The following is a 14,303-nucleotide window of genomic DNA, read 5'->3' as shown; positions in this document are numbered from 1 at the left end:
CTGGATCTGAGGTGTGTGCTAAACACACTCAGTATTAAATCATCATCACTGTGTAAATATGGAACAAATATAATCTCCATGTTACACACACAAACAGTCTGGTATAGAAAATGTCACACAGCAAAAAAATTCCTGTAATAAACATGTAAAGTACAAATTGAACTTATAAAAAGAAAGAACATTTTATACATTTTTCTAAGGTATTAAAAAAATACACGCACTTATCCACCAAAACCTCATTTTACTGAGGCAGTTGGTCATTTCAAACCTTGCTACTTCCTACACATTATGCAGTTTCTGCTGAGGCTGGACGAGCCCTTCCGTTTTGGCTTCAACTCAAACTGTAAACAGAGCAGAAATTTGCACCCAGTCATTACAAGCCTATTTAACACTGTCCCAGATGCTACCAATGACTTGTCTGTATGGAAAGTGTGAGTGGCCAGTGGGTTAGACAGACTGCACCCACAAGAGCTGGGCTCACCAGCCACATTACGTCTGTAAGAAGCGAATGAGCGAGTTTGCTCTGCTGCTCTGTTGCTCTGTTGCAGATAACAGCATCAACAGTTTTATCTGTAATGTCTTACAGATCTTGGATGATGGTTAAAAAAAAAAAAAAAACACTTCACTTGAGGAATGTGTGATGGGTTTGTTGTCTGGCATCTTTTCTAGTTGTATCATTGCAACATGTCTCAAGGCTTGTCACCATCACATGATTTAAGGTCTTAAGGTGTTTCAAACTACCTTCTTGTGCGGGCAGTCACTACCCGTCATTTACAGAGATTAGGTGCACACTGAACAAACCTGCCATTGCACAGCAAACCTGTTAACCTGGTACAAAACATAATACATAGTTAAGGTCAGGATTAGGTTTACTATTTTAAGACAGATTAAGCTAAGTTTCATTTATATGTGGTCTTTTGCCTGTATATTGCCCTTTTGCCTTGTATATTAAACTGCTAACTGCTAGGTATCTGTTGGAAAGGTGTCTTTAATGTCTGACTGGGTTTCTTTCTAGGATTGGGGTGTGCCATCCACATCGACAAGCTTAGAAGTTAATTTCCCTGTTCCTGGTAAGCCTACTGGGCAAAAAGCAGCTATTTCACATAAGAGCAACCACAGACAGTGCTGACATCTGAACAAGATCGAGATACAGCCACATAGCCCCAGAAGCCAAAAAAAAGAAACGGGGGGGGGGGGGGGGGGGGCTGCCTTCTGAAACTTAAGCTCTGAAGTTTGCTGGTGAATACAAGAGGCCTCTTAGTGACACCTAACACCTGTTACTGAATCAGTTCCGGTTAGGTCTAACACCAGTCATACAAGTTATTTTCAGAGCCAAACATCTCATCCTGGACTATGTTTGTTTATGGCACTTTCAAAATGATGCCTACCAGTATGCAGGAAGTTCAGGGTTTCAAACTGAAGTGTTCTGTCGTGACAACTTGTACTGAACACTGTACAACACAGCAGCAGCAGGACAGAGCATACAAGACCGTTTCAGTAAAATTGAAACATGAAATGTAGGCTAATTATTCCAGTTAGACTAGTTAGCATTTTGGCCAGTTGTGTAATAACACTTGCTGAAGTAGGCCTTTGTGCAAAAAAACAAAAAAAAAAACACCTTAGGTTTGATGCCAGTGCTGAAGTCTGGCCTATCACCTGTTTATAGAAGTTTATTGATACTGATACAGCCTACTGCCATTTAACAACACATACAGAAGCTTGATTGTTGTCAAAGACTACCAGTATTTCTCCAGGTCAATAAAATGTCATGATCTTTTTCATCACTGATTAATCTGACCGTTATCACATTGTGTGAGTGTGTGTGTGTGTGTGTGTGTGTGTGTGAGAGTGTGTGTGTGTGTGTGTGTGTGTGTGTGTGTGTACAATGTCAGAAAAGAGCAAAGTTCTGTTGTGGTTTATCTGATTTAAGTACAAAGTCACTTTTTCAAACATCACATGTGGCCAATGGAAAACCCAAAACCCCCAAATAATGAACTTTGATGTTTAAAACCAGATGTTCAAATCACAATAAAATATAATGAAGCCAAGTATAGAACTAGGAGATTAGACATATGGATTTAGGTTAAAAACAACAGCAAATATTTGTGTGTGATTAGAGCTTTGTTTAATTTGTAAATCTAGGTGAATCTACAAAGAAAGGTGAAAGAAACCATTAGATGTCCTTTGAAGTAAAGCAACTCTGCTCTCTCCCTTTAAAGGCTTAGAAGCAAAAACACTGACACACCACTTCTCAACTGACCATGAAACACAACAGTCCACTCATATCGCCAACTAGATAAAAGCAGTAGATCACCCCTTCCCCCTTTTATTCTCTTATAGTTAACCAAGGAAATATTATTTAAGGTGCCTTTTTCACACTGAGCACCCAGGCCAAAATATTTTCACACGTTTGTGAATTTAAAGTCCTGAATTTGTCTTCCAGGTCAACAGGACTGTACTGATGATGTCATCCTGGAGCTGATCCACAGACAGGGGAACAAATGCTGTGACACTATGACAGCAGCTGCAGCAACGCCACTGGGATGAAGTACAGGCACATTATTTTGACTACACAGCTGTACGCCTGTAAGCCGGTCAGAAAGCGCTCAGCTGTGCGGAATATGTCACAGCTTTTTAAATGCTCTTTCTGAATAAAACACTAAAACTGGCTTTAAAACAAAGCCAGCTGTAAAAAAGTGTCACCTGAAGGTGTTGTTAACTCAGGGATCCTTGTGCTGTCTTCCACCTGACGAGGAAATTATTGGTGTTTGCAGATAATGGGTTTGTGGTCAGAAACTCACGGGCATTTCTTATTCTGTGTTTGAGGGCAATTCTCTCGTTAATTACTACAGTAAACTGTTACTGCTCCTATCACTGATGACTGCAGGCCCGCATGGAGCTCATCACCGAGTCTCTCTCAGCATCCACAGCAGGCTAGCACGGAATACCTTGGCAGCTTTCCGCTTTAAGCAGTAGTTTAACCACAATTTAGTACGCTGAATGACACTGCTATGGCGTTATGCCAGAAACGCATCTCCGGCGTTACTGTCAAAAGCACACATTTGTAAAGCGAACGGATTTCTATCACACTAGCTAACTCAACCCAAACGACGTGCAGGGCTAAGTTATCTACACAGTCACTACCGCCGTGCTCATGCAAACACAAGTCCGTCACCAGCAGAGCTCCAGACAGGCAGCCAGCTGTCAAAACAGGTGAGCGCAAGGTTTAAAGGGTAGTACCTATACGTGCCAGGGTACAGATGCGAGCTAAAGCTAAGTTTTGCTAAGGCTAACCAGCTCGAAGTCCAGCACACTTAGACCACAACTCGGAGGGAAAATGAGGAGGAAGAAAAAGGAAAGCGACATTTCTTTTATTCGTGAATGTAAACGTGACACTGAAATGATCACAACTGTTGATAAAAGAGCTGTCAACTTACTTGTTTTGAGCCTTAGAGAGTTGCCTGCTGGAGTTGCAACCAAGATCGTTTGTGTTTGAGATGAATCACTCGGGAGTTTAGGGACACGCCTTCCGGTTTGGAATGTTAGCGTTATCTCACGCATGCGCTGTGCTCTTGTAGTCCGGCTTTTTAATTTTTTCTGACTTAATTAAAAAAAAAATTAAGATTTTATAGACAGGCAGACAGACAGATAGACAGACAGACAGACAGACAGACAGACAGACAGACAGACAGACAGATAGATAGATAGATAGATAGATAGATAGATAGATAGATAGATAGATAGATAGATAGATAGATAGATAGATACTTCTCTCCTGACCTTTTCCATACATATTTTTTAACCCAAAATTTGGATTCATCACTCCATCAGACCTGTTTCCAGACCGGTTCTTCAGCCACCTTTCCAGGCTTCAGTGAACTGAAGTGCTGGATTTTTTTCCTATTTCTGAAAAACATGACTTTCAGATACTGATCATCTGCTTTAGCTTTTGTAGCTTCAACTAAAGAAATGTGTACAAATTCTTAACGGCCTGTCACAAAAACACTTAAAGTGTTTAAAGATGCAATTTAAAATTGGTTCTTTGCCAGGTTCTGTTATGTGTAGACTCCACACTGGGTCATCCCTTAAATTAGGTTCATTTTTTTCCATTCTTAGTTGAGTGTTTGAGTGGCTCAACAAAATAAGAAAACAAAAATAACCATTCTTCTGAAAATGGTCAGGTACAAGGACTGAATGAAAATGAATAGAAACGCAGCCAATGTCCAAAGAAAAACATTGAAAGACCTTCAGAAAACCTGGAGAAATGTTTCTCAAGACCAGTGTAAAAAATTACAAGAAAATCTGGCTCACTGAAAGCAAATAATAAAGACAAAATGTTGGCTCAAGACTTTTGCACAGTGTATACATGCACATGCATAGTTTTGTCAATAACCACACAAAAAGTCAATTCAAGCAGTTACAAATTTTTATTTGTCAAAAGTTAACACCATTAAATATTACTGTTTTTGTATTTATTTGCTTTTTAACCACATCTCTAAAAATCTTTTTTTTTTATATATTTTCAAAGATTACTGGTTAAGTAAAGAGTAAAATAGATAGCAGGTAATACAATGTCTAAATAACTGAATAATGACAATAAAACTGTGGTTGTGGACAGCAACATCTCCATGTTGCTCCAGTGACTGAAACCCAGTTTTCACCAGTTTCCTTTGAACCAGTTCACCATTTGGAGATGAACTTATATTTTGCCAGTCTCCTGTACACATACTGTTAGTTATGTATTTGCTCATGTTAGTTAATCCAGAGAAAACCAATTCTTTTCTGTGGTCTTGAGAAGTTTCTATATGCACAGCATACTGGCCCTGCAGTTGAAATCAATTTAATGGTTTAATCACGATAAAGTAATTAAGAAGCTGGTAATAAAGTCTAACTATGCACTGCTGGAAAGAGGTTAGAAAAGTGGATTTTTCTTACATACTTGATAACACTAAGCCTCACAAAACTCTCCAAAAATTCTCACCCCATCACCCATGGCCCACTGACTCCTGCTGTACAGAGTGATATAAAAACAAACATTACAGCAAATATTATTGGGTATGGCAAGCAACACAGGGAATGCATCATGTAGAAAAGGAGCACTGTGAAACACGGATGTGTACACAGACGTTCTCACAATATACGGAAAAAAACATGGAAAGAAATTACATAGTTATTCGCATCGTTATGAGAGTAGTGCCGGAGTATAGAAAGAGTGTGTAGACAAAATAGCACAAACCAGTAAATCAAACTTCCACCTTTAATATGTACTGTATCGCTTTTTCAAACCCCAGCGTGCATCTCTCTCTCTCTCTCTGTTAAGAACATTGTTTTCTAGTTACTATTTACAGTTCAAACTTTTTGCATCTCTGTCAGTAAAGAGAATTTCATTCAGTTCATTTCAAGTGTACCACTGCTGCATTCAGTGGCTCAGGCATCCCTTGATTGTTCACAGGTTTCCACATGAGGGGGAAAACTAGAGCCTTAGCGCTGTCAGCCCACTGGGATTTGTGGTTTTTACGATCCATTTCTTAATACTTACAGTGTGTCTATCTACATGTGCCTCACCATAATATCTCACTGGTGGGCACAGCGATCACAATATTCCCCCAGTGTCACTGATGATATGAAAGCTGCTGAAAGGAGAAGGCTGAGATGAAGAGCTGCAGTAGTTTGCTAGACAGCTTGCATAGAGAAATCTCCAGTCGTCCAGCCTCCTCAACATTTTCTGGCCGCCTCAAGAGATCCACGAGACTACTCGGGGGATGGAGACTATTCCTTTGAATGCATTTCAGCTTTTTGATCATCATAAAATTGCTTCATACTTGCTATTTACTTTTTTTATATCACTGAATGGCAGTCACTGCTACTGACGTGTAGCATGAAAAAAAAATCCCACAACTTATTCATAATAGCCCTCAGTCAGCAAAGATACAGAGAAAGTGGACAGTGAACAAGCGTGTAAGTGTATAACCACACCCTTCATGTAATGGCATTAAGAGATATTTTATTTACTGTGAAAAACAGAATTATTACTTTCTAAGTGAGCATGAAAACATAAAATTTAAGAGTATAAAGTAAGGAACTCGGACTAAAAGGGGACGCTTTAGGTCACTTTATTCTTCTCAGTTAAATCCCTCAAAACCCTGAATCCCAAATAAATGTGATAAAGTAACCTCCACAAATAGCCTTTACGCAGGTGAATAGGTGTCTGAATTTGCTTTGTGGCCGTGTTAGTGGTGGTGCTGGTGTGTGCAAGTGAACAGAGGAGAATCTGTGTGTGTAAAGGTGAAGAGGGGATTTTTTTTTTGTGTGTCTGTGCGTGTGCGTGTGTGGGGTGGTAGTGGTGGTGGTGTGTGTGTCACACCTCAGTGCTGATGGCTCGTGTGTTGGTGTAGAATTCAGGAGGCCGTCCTCGCTGGGTCTCCCTCAGCAAGGAGCCTCGGACAGCAGGCAGTGGCATCGACAGCGCCTGGTTGTCATAGTGTGTGGGCATGTAGGTGATGCGCTCGCCACCGTTACGCATTTCATCTGTAGTGCGGATGTAAAAGGGTGAGTCGTAGGGTGAGCAGCTGGGACAGTAGCTGCGTCGCCCCCTGGTGGTTTTAGTGGGGTTGTAGGATTTGGGTGGCACTGGTGGCGACAGGGACAATGGGGTGATGATCGGTCCGTCCAGGCCTGAGACACTGCAGGCATTGCAGGCAAAGTGTTGCTGAGAGATAGAGCCACTGTCAGACCCATTCTTCTTGCAGCAGTAGTACTGCAGAGAAAAAAAAATGTTGGTATGGTTAAAGGTATATAAAAAAAAAGAGAGTTTTCAATGAGTTTCTACAGCATTTCTCAAAACAAATCAATTCCACTGAGAACTGGATGATAGTTCAGTGTTTTAAATGTGTATACCATTAGCTACAGATTTCTACAGTATTTACAACATAATATTCACAGATACTTGGGGTAACACACATTTACTGGTCCTAGTATTTCATCATTGTTTTCACATATTTGATGCATGCAATATACAGTATAAACATACCTGGAGTCTACAATAACACAGCACGGCTATGATACACAGTAGTATCACTGTGGCCAGTATTCCTCCGGTTATGACAACAGTTCCAGCTGTCATCCGACCAGCTCTCCATCAAACTCTGACACAGGCACAGGAAATTAGTTTAAAAAGAGCTTTATTACTGCTGATATGAAGTTAGCAGTTGAGCACATCACATGTGCAGTAGGTGCATATAGTTAAGAGCCATAATTTGTTGGACAAATGTTTGTAGTTTTGCCTCTGTGCATCAACACAGTGGCCAAACCAAAAATCTGCTACATTTATTTTAAAAAATGAATCCACTGACTGGCTCAGCAAGGCCACATGGCCTGAAAAACCAGCTCAAGATCTACAATCAGGTCTACAATCAAGATGGCTGCAAGTACAACCAGATTACTGGTGTTTATTGGTGATGTGATTGCCGATAGAAGTAGCAGGATGAATTATGACATGTACAGGGTGTGTTCAAGTGTATTCTCTGCTCAGATTCAGCCCAATACTGCAAAATACAATACAAAACGGACTGCAGAAAGACCCACAAACACGCCACAACTGAAAGTGGCTGCAGTAAAGATCTGGCAGAGCAACTCAAGGGAGGAAACAATATATGGTGATGTCAATGGGTTCTAGACTTCAGGCAGTGATTGACAACGAAGGACTTTCATTGAGGTCTTAAAAACCATCCTTATATTTAAAGGACTGTTAGTTTGTCCAATTAACTCTGGGCCTCTGAAAATGGGGGACTATGTATAGAAATGTTTGTAATTCACAAGCAGTTAATGTAATACTTCTTTTAAAGGAGTATTACCCCATTCAGCTTTAAATCACCTTGATTTATCTGCACTTTGACCACATACTGATTGTTTGATTTACAATCCAGTGCGATACAGATGCAAAACTGCAAAAATTGTCATTGTCCATTATATCGTGATGAGCATGACCTAAGCAGGAACCAGCAGAGAGCTGTATGTACATACACATTTGCAAAATGTGCCAACACATTTCCAATTTGTAGAAAACAATGAGAAATTCTTTTTCTTTTTTTATGATGGGCACAAGTGACTAGATGGGGTTAAAATTCATTTCTGATCTAACAAATAATAATAACAACTCTGAAATTAAATGAGGGTATGCAGTACTACAAATTTTGCAGGTAAACTCAATAAAGTCACAACTCATAGACATACAGAAATGAAGTGCTAAAATTTGTGCATTTATCAACAAAGTGCACTGCTTTGAAGCTAAAATGTTTATTTTACGTTGTGCTAGTATTAAATAATGAGCAACTTCAACTACTTAACTTTGTGTAACTGCAGAATCTGAATGCCAAATGTATTCATACAGAAATTACAGCATTCCAGTTCAGTAACACAGACTAAGACATTTTTTAATTAGCAACATAAAAATTTAATTATTTGCATTGTGCCACACATCATATACATACACCGTTCAGGCATAACATTATGACCACCTGCCTAATATTGCCATCATGCCCCCTTTTCTTGCCAAAACAGCAACAGACTGTGATGCACTGTGTATTCTGAAACCTTTCTATCAGAACCAGCATTAACTTTTTCTGCAATTTGAGCTACAGTAGCTCGTCTGTTGGATTGGACCACATGAGCCAGCATTCACTCTCCACTTGCATCAGTGAGCCTTGGCTGCCCAGGACCCTGTCGATGGTTCACCGCTGTTCCTTCCTTGGACCACTTTTGATAGAAACTGACCACTGCAGACTGGGAACAGCCCACAAGAGCTGCAGTTTTGGAGATGCTCTGACTCAGTCGTTTGGCCCAGTTTGGCCCTTGTCAAACTCACTCAAATCCTCACACTTGCCCATTTTTCCTGCTTGTAACACATCAACTTTGAGGACAAAATGCTCACTGTAATATATCTCACCCACTAACAGGTGCCGTGATGAAGAGATAGTCAGTGTTATTCTCTTCACCTGACAGGGATCACAGTGTTATGCCTGTGTTATCAGTTTTTATTATAACTGTGTTATAATTACGTGTATACCTGGTTATGATTATTGGTATTAACATACTCACGTTCAGCAAAGTTGCTTAACACCTGAAAGGAGACAAATAATAATTAGATAGATAGATAGATAGATAGATAGATAGATAGATAGATAGATAGATAGATAGATAGATAGATAGATAGATAGATAGATAGATAGATAGATAGATAGATCTTACATCAGAAGAGTGTTTGAAGGTTTTATGGTTAAAATCAGTTCAAATCTCAGGGGTCACACTGTTTGACAGGTCTGCTCTCTGAGGAGAGATGGAAGGAGGCACAGAAACAGGAAAGATGGAGAGGAGACAGAAATGTTAATTGTGGCAACCTTAACTGTTTTCTTCCACAAGGTGGCAGCAAGACTACAGAAAGCTCTCTCTCACAATGGGTTATGCCTTGTTAAATTTAGCCAGCCCTAAGGAATGACTACAATTACTATAAATGAAAAGGAAGAAGGGAGAAAGGAAAGAAGGGAAAAAAGGAAGGTTAGAAAGTCCTGAAAAACACAAAAATATCTGCAAAACCAACAACAAAAACTGGAACTGTGATTCAATGAATCACGATTTAGGGTTTTACTCCTGCATATAACACAAACAACTGCTTTTACTACCACAACACAGATAAAAAAAATATATATATTGGCGAGTTCAATAAACTCTGTATATGATTGTATTATAACTGCGTCCACCTTTAGATTACCCTTTGGCAATCAATAGTCCAATTCTTCTCAAAAGAAATGTTTAGCTTCACTCCAAATAATCAGGGGAGCAAAAAGGGAGAACAGAATTACAAATCATAGCGTTAAAATGAAAACACTGACATTTGTACACATAAAAGTCTCTAAATCGTCACACACACACATCCTGAGCAAAGTCTCTCTCTCTCTCCCTCTCCTAGCCATGCTGAAATACACACAAACACACACATACAGCATTATGGGATAGCAGCAGTAAAAGTGATTTAGTAGCGAGGGCTCTGATTGGTTAGGGGTTTGGGTCTGCAGCCTGAGGCTTGTCCAGGTGAAGTAAAATCCATTCCTGCTGATAAAAACATGTCCAGCTTGTGACTGGGGTGGAGGTGGGATAAGTTGGTGAAGGGAGAGAAAGGATATAATGCTTGAATGAATTAAAAAAGAGGGAGTAAAGAAGTAATAAGTGGAGTAGCACTAAGAGTACTCCTAGTACACTCATGCAGAAAGGTGTGTGTGCGACATGTCACACAGATGTAATTTCTCAGCCTGTCACTTATGATTTCTGCTGTTTGACATATGAATGGACTTATTTGTTTGCTTGGGTTGCTTTTTTCCTGTAAATGTAATGTGACAGATGATTTTTCTCAGTACACTGAAACAGAAGTGCAGAAAAACAGTTCACTCACTGGAGACTGATACCATGCCACCGTCACATTCTTATATTTTTGTGGGGGTTTTCTTACAGCTGATAAAATACAAATATTTAGAGCCCCACATTAAAATGCTCAACTCTGTATAAGAAATAAACTGTAATAAGGCATGCATAAGGCTGGGGCCACTTTTAGTAATAGTTTTAGCGCATTGTGAGGTTAGACACTGATGTCGGGCAAGAAGGCCCGGCTTGCAGTCTCCACTCGAATTCATCCCAAAGATGTTCTATCAGGTTGAGGTCAGGACTTTGTGCAGGCCAGTCAAGTTTTTCCACACCACCTCGCCTGTCCATGTCTTTATGGGCCTTGCTTTGCGCATTGGTGTGCATGTTGGAACAGGAAGGGGCAAATTCCAAACTGTGGCCATGGAAGAGATTGGAACACCTGAATTCAATTATTTGGATGGGTGAGTGAATACTTTTGGCAATATAGTGTACCTAAATCCATGCCATGCACCCGTACAATTTTTGGATGCAGCCTGCTAATCAAGTTAGCTCATGTTAACCATCTAATTTAAACATGGACGAAGGGTCTGGGTTGGAAAAGTGAAGCCAGTGCAGAAGTGCCTTATACCTGCATTCTATCTGAAGGCCACCTGTGGTTGCAAAAAACTTCCAGCCCTACAAAAGTTAACAGGAAAATGGTTTTCTGACTTAACCTTTGTAAGCACTCTCCTGTTGAGTTTATAGCCTCAGTCACTCATTTCAGGTCATTTTGACAAAAAATAAATAAATAAAATAATAATTAAAATTTGTAAATCTTGGTCCCACTATGTTTCTGTTTCAAAATGGAGGATTATCCGTGATATAATCATCGGCTTATCAGTCTCCAGTCGTTAGCCAATAAGCAAGCGGTTCCACTGTCAGGTCAGCCCGTCATCATGACTCAACACGTGTTTTTTTAACCCAAGGTGGTGATGGTGAAAATGCTAATCACATGGCTTCAAAACATGACTTAAGAAATCAGTTGTTGATGTCACAGTTTTTTATACTGTTTATGGTGTTAACTAGCTAACTAAATAAGAATAATTTTATTGATCCCAGAGAGAAATTCATATGTCTGACACAACTCATCTGCTATTTCTACGAGAATGAAAAAAACCTGATTAAACACTAAAGTCAGCACATCTGGAACCTGACATAGCGACCCCACAGAATCAGAACATTACAGTGGCTATGTCAATCTTTTGTTTACAGTCCATGTTAATTGTATGTAGTAAGCCTACATTTTTGGGTTTTTAACTTTTCCAGCTCACAGTGATGCATTCGTCCACAGTTCACAAGAATCGCTACTCCTCCAACAGCACTGAATCAAACTTCATCTAATGGGTTTTCATCTAAATTGTGCTCAAAGTCAAAGCAAGGGTCACATTTTTTTTTTTTATAAAAAAAAAAAATAATAATAATAAAAAAAACTGAGAATTGTGATGGATCAGGAGCCAGATGAGTTACTACATCAGTGATGTTCTGGTTTTCCAAAAGTACTCAGTTTAATCCATCCATCCTCTTCTGCTTGTCCTGTTCAGGGTCATAAGGGGGGGTGGGGGGTGCTGGAGCCTGTACAGGTCGCCAGCCTGTCATAGGGCCAACACAGAGAGACAGACAACCATTCATAACTATGGGCAATTTAGAATGACCAATCAACCTCACCCCAGTAACTGCATGTCTTTGGACTGTGGGAGGAAACCCACACAGACACAGGGAGAACATGCAAACTCCACACAGAGAGGTCCGGGCCAAGGTGGAATCAAATCAAGACCCAGACTAGATGTCATTCTAGCTGTGAGGCAGTAGTGCTAACCACCACGCCACTGTGCTTCCTACTCAATTTAATATCACTGTGAATTACTGACGCACTAGCTAGAAAGCTACCGTAAACATTAGCTGACTTAAAACCTCTGTACCCTCTTGGTTAATTTTTTTAACATTAATTTTTATTTATTTTTTTAAAACAAGAATAAATTAAAAAAAACCTCCATGTTTTATGTCACCCACAGGTGGCCGACCCAGAGTAGCCCCTGGTAGCTGTCTACACAGGGGCTACCACACTGACTACGAACCTGCAGATATTTTGTTTGTTTTAGATGATAGATTTAACTCATTGTCTCACTGTGCACACAAGGCACACAATGAAATGATCGTTCCAGATCACTCATCTATAGACGAGCATCTGCGGTCATGCAGCCAGAGACAGGCTGCTACCGTTAGGCAATGTGGTTTAAGTGTCTTGCCCAAGGACACAACCAAGCGCAGGGACAGGAGCTCAAACCAGCAACCTTCTGGCTGCAAGGCGAGCGCCTACCCACTGAACCACTGCCACAAGATTAACAGCCATGTGTAATTAACTGATGATATTTATTTGGCCCATTTAATCTGGGCTATGTCTAATAAAGAGCAACAAAAAAAATTTACAACTTTTCAATGATGGCGACTGTATAAACTGCCTTAGATGCTGGTGCCGTGTGCGGTGGTATTGTTGCCCTGTTGTGTCTGACTGGCAGCACAGCAAATTAAGATTCTGAATAAATGCAGTCTTGTGTGTATTTTGAGTTTGTTCTGGTAAAGCATTTCAAAATTTTGAATTTACATTTAGAAATACATAATTAGGTAATTAAAGAATATTTAAATAGAAATTATTAGTATGATCCCACTTTGAGACAGCATTTACAGAAGAATCAGCTCCAGCTTTTTGTTTTAGACATAAAAGACATGCTTTCATTTTAGATTATATGAAAGTGACTACATTATATAATGGACAGAGTGTCTAACTGCTAAATTAGGCAAGTTGAAAACACACAAACACACACACACACACACACACACACACTAAAGCAAAACACAATAGCTCCTGAAGTGTGTTGCCCATCTGTATATAATAATATGCACCAGTGTTATGTTATGTTAAATCAATTTCTTCATTAAAGCACAAAGAGTTGGAAATGCTGTCAGGAGGAGAAGAAAAGGAGCCGGCACTGCATCAAAAGGCTGCGATCTGAACCGCTACACTGGATCCAAGCTCATAAACCATGTTTCTGTCAGAAAGTACACTAGCCCTCAATTATGTGTGGAGACTTATACTGGATGGCAGCTGACAGATTCCTCTTAACATCATTCATCATAACTCTCTTCACCGTGAGCAATCTTAGGCTCGCTACACCAAACTATTTTTCATAATTAATGCCAGTACTGTGACTTGTACTGCTTGGAGGAAATAGAAATGCAGTCACCGCTGTCGCCACATCATCCTTTACTCAGACACACAGACACAAAATAATACATAGGCTTGTTTTTATCTCGTGTTTACATGTTGCTCTGCAAGCACAAACTTGGTTAGATCCATTTGAGGTTCATTTATTTGACAAACTATCTGCATCGGCATGCACTCCACACCCACTTATACACACAGATGCTGTGCACACTAGATACACACACACACACATGTGGAGTACAAGCAGAAAGAAAGTTGGATCAGTTACTATTGGGTCCAGATTAGAGTGGCTCTCAAAACCCCACAATGCCTGAAGAGCCCTGTGTGCTGATAATATTCTTACACGGGCACACACACGCACACACACACACACACACACACACACACACACACACACACACACACACACACACACACACACACACACACACAAACTGCACACATCCAGTATTCAAACAGGCAAATGTACTTAAGCATTAGCAAATACATCAGAACATCCTCATAAAACATCCATTAGAACTGACAGCAGAGTTTTCATAGCACTTAGCAGCAGTCAGTGTACAAAGAGTACCAGCATTTCATTTATGAACACCACTGAGCCCCGGGACTCATAACAACTATCCAATAC

At 40.0% G+C, this 14,303-nt stretch overlaps 2 protein-coding genes across 4 annotated transcripts in view; both read right to left on the bottom strand.

Moving 5' to 3' along the window:
- Positions 1-3,502, bottom strand: part of rabgap1l (RAB GTPase activating protein 1-like) — a 117,085-nt gene extending 113,583 nt beyond the window's left edge. For both annotated transcript variants that reach the window (XM_030728079.1, XM_030728080.1), the window contains exon 1: positions 3,438-3,502. The gene's annotated coding sequence lies outside the window, so the exon portion shown is untranslated. The remainder of the gene's footprint in view (positions 1-3,437) is intronic.
- Positions 3,503-4,466: 964 nt separating this feature from the next.
- The window catches only part of LOC115779283 (protein FAM163A-like), a 30,313-nt gene continuing 20,476 nt past the window's right edge, over positions 4,467-14,303 (bottom strand). Inside the window, exons 2-5 of one of the 2 annotated variants that reach the window (XM_030727858.1) lie at positions 9,247-9,324; positions 9,065-9,118; positions 7,031-7,145; positions 4,467-6,757 (exon numbers count right to left, since the gene is read on the bottom strand). In XM_030727858.1, coding sequence (XP_030583718.1) covers positions 6,359-6,757; positions 7,031-7,123 — 492 coding nt within the window. In that variant the 5' untranslated portion in view covers positions 7,124-7,145; positions 9,065-9,118; positions 9,247-9,324 and the 3' untranslated portion in view covers positions 4,467-6,358. The remainder of the gene's footprint in view (positions 6,758-7,030; positions 7,146-9,064; positions 9,119-9,246; positions 9,325-14,303) is intronic. The other variant, XM_030727857.1, reaches the window with a different exon arrangement.

This window comes from Archocentrus centrarchus, chromosome 4, assembly GCF_007364275.1.
Source record: "Archocentrus centrarchus isolate MPI-CPG fArcCen1 chromosome 4, fArcCen1, whole genome shotgun sequence".
Lineage (NCBI taxonomy): Eukaryota > Metazoa > Chordata > Actinopteri > Cichliformes > Cichlidae > Archocentrus > Archocentrus centrarchus.
The sequence above is the reverse complement of the archived record's forward strand: the minus strand, read 5'-3'. Positions and strand labels throughout refer to the sequence as shown.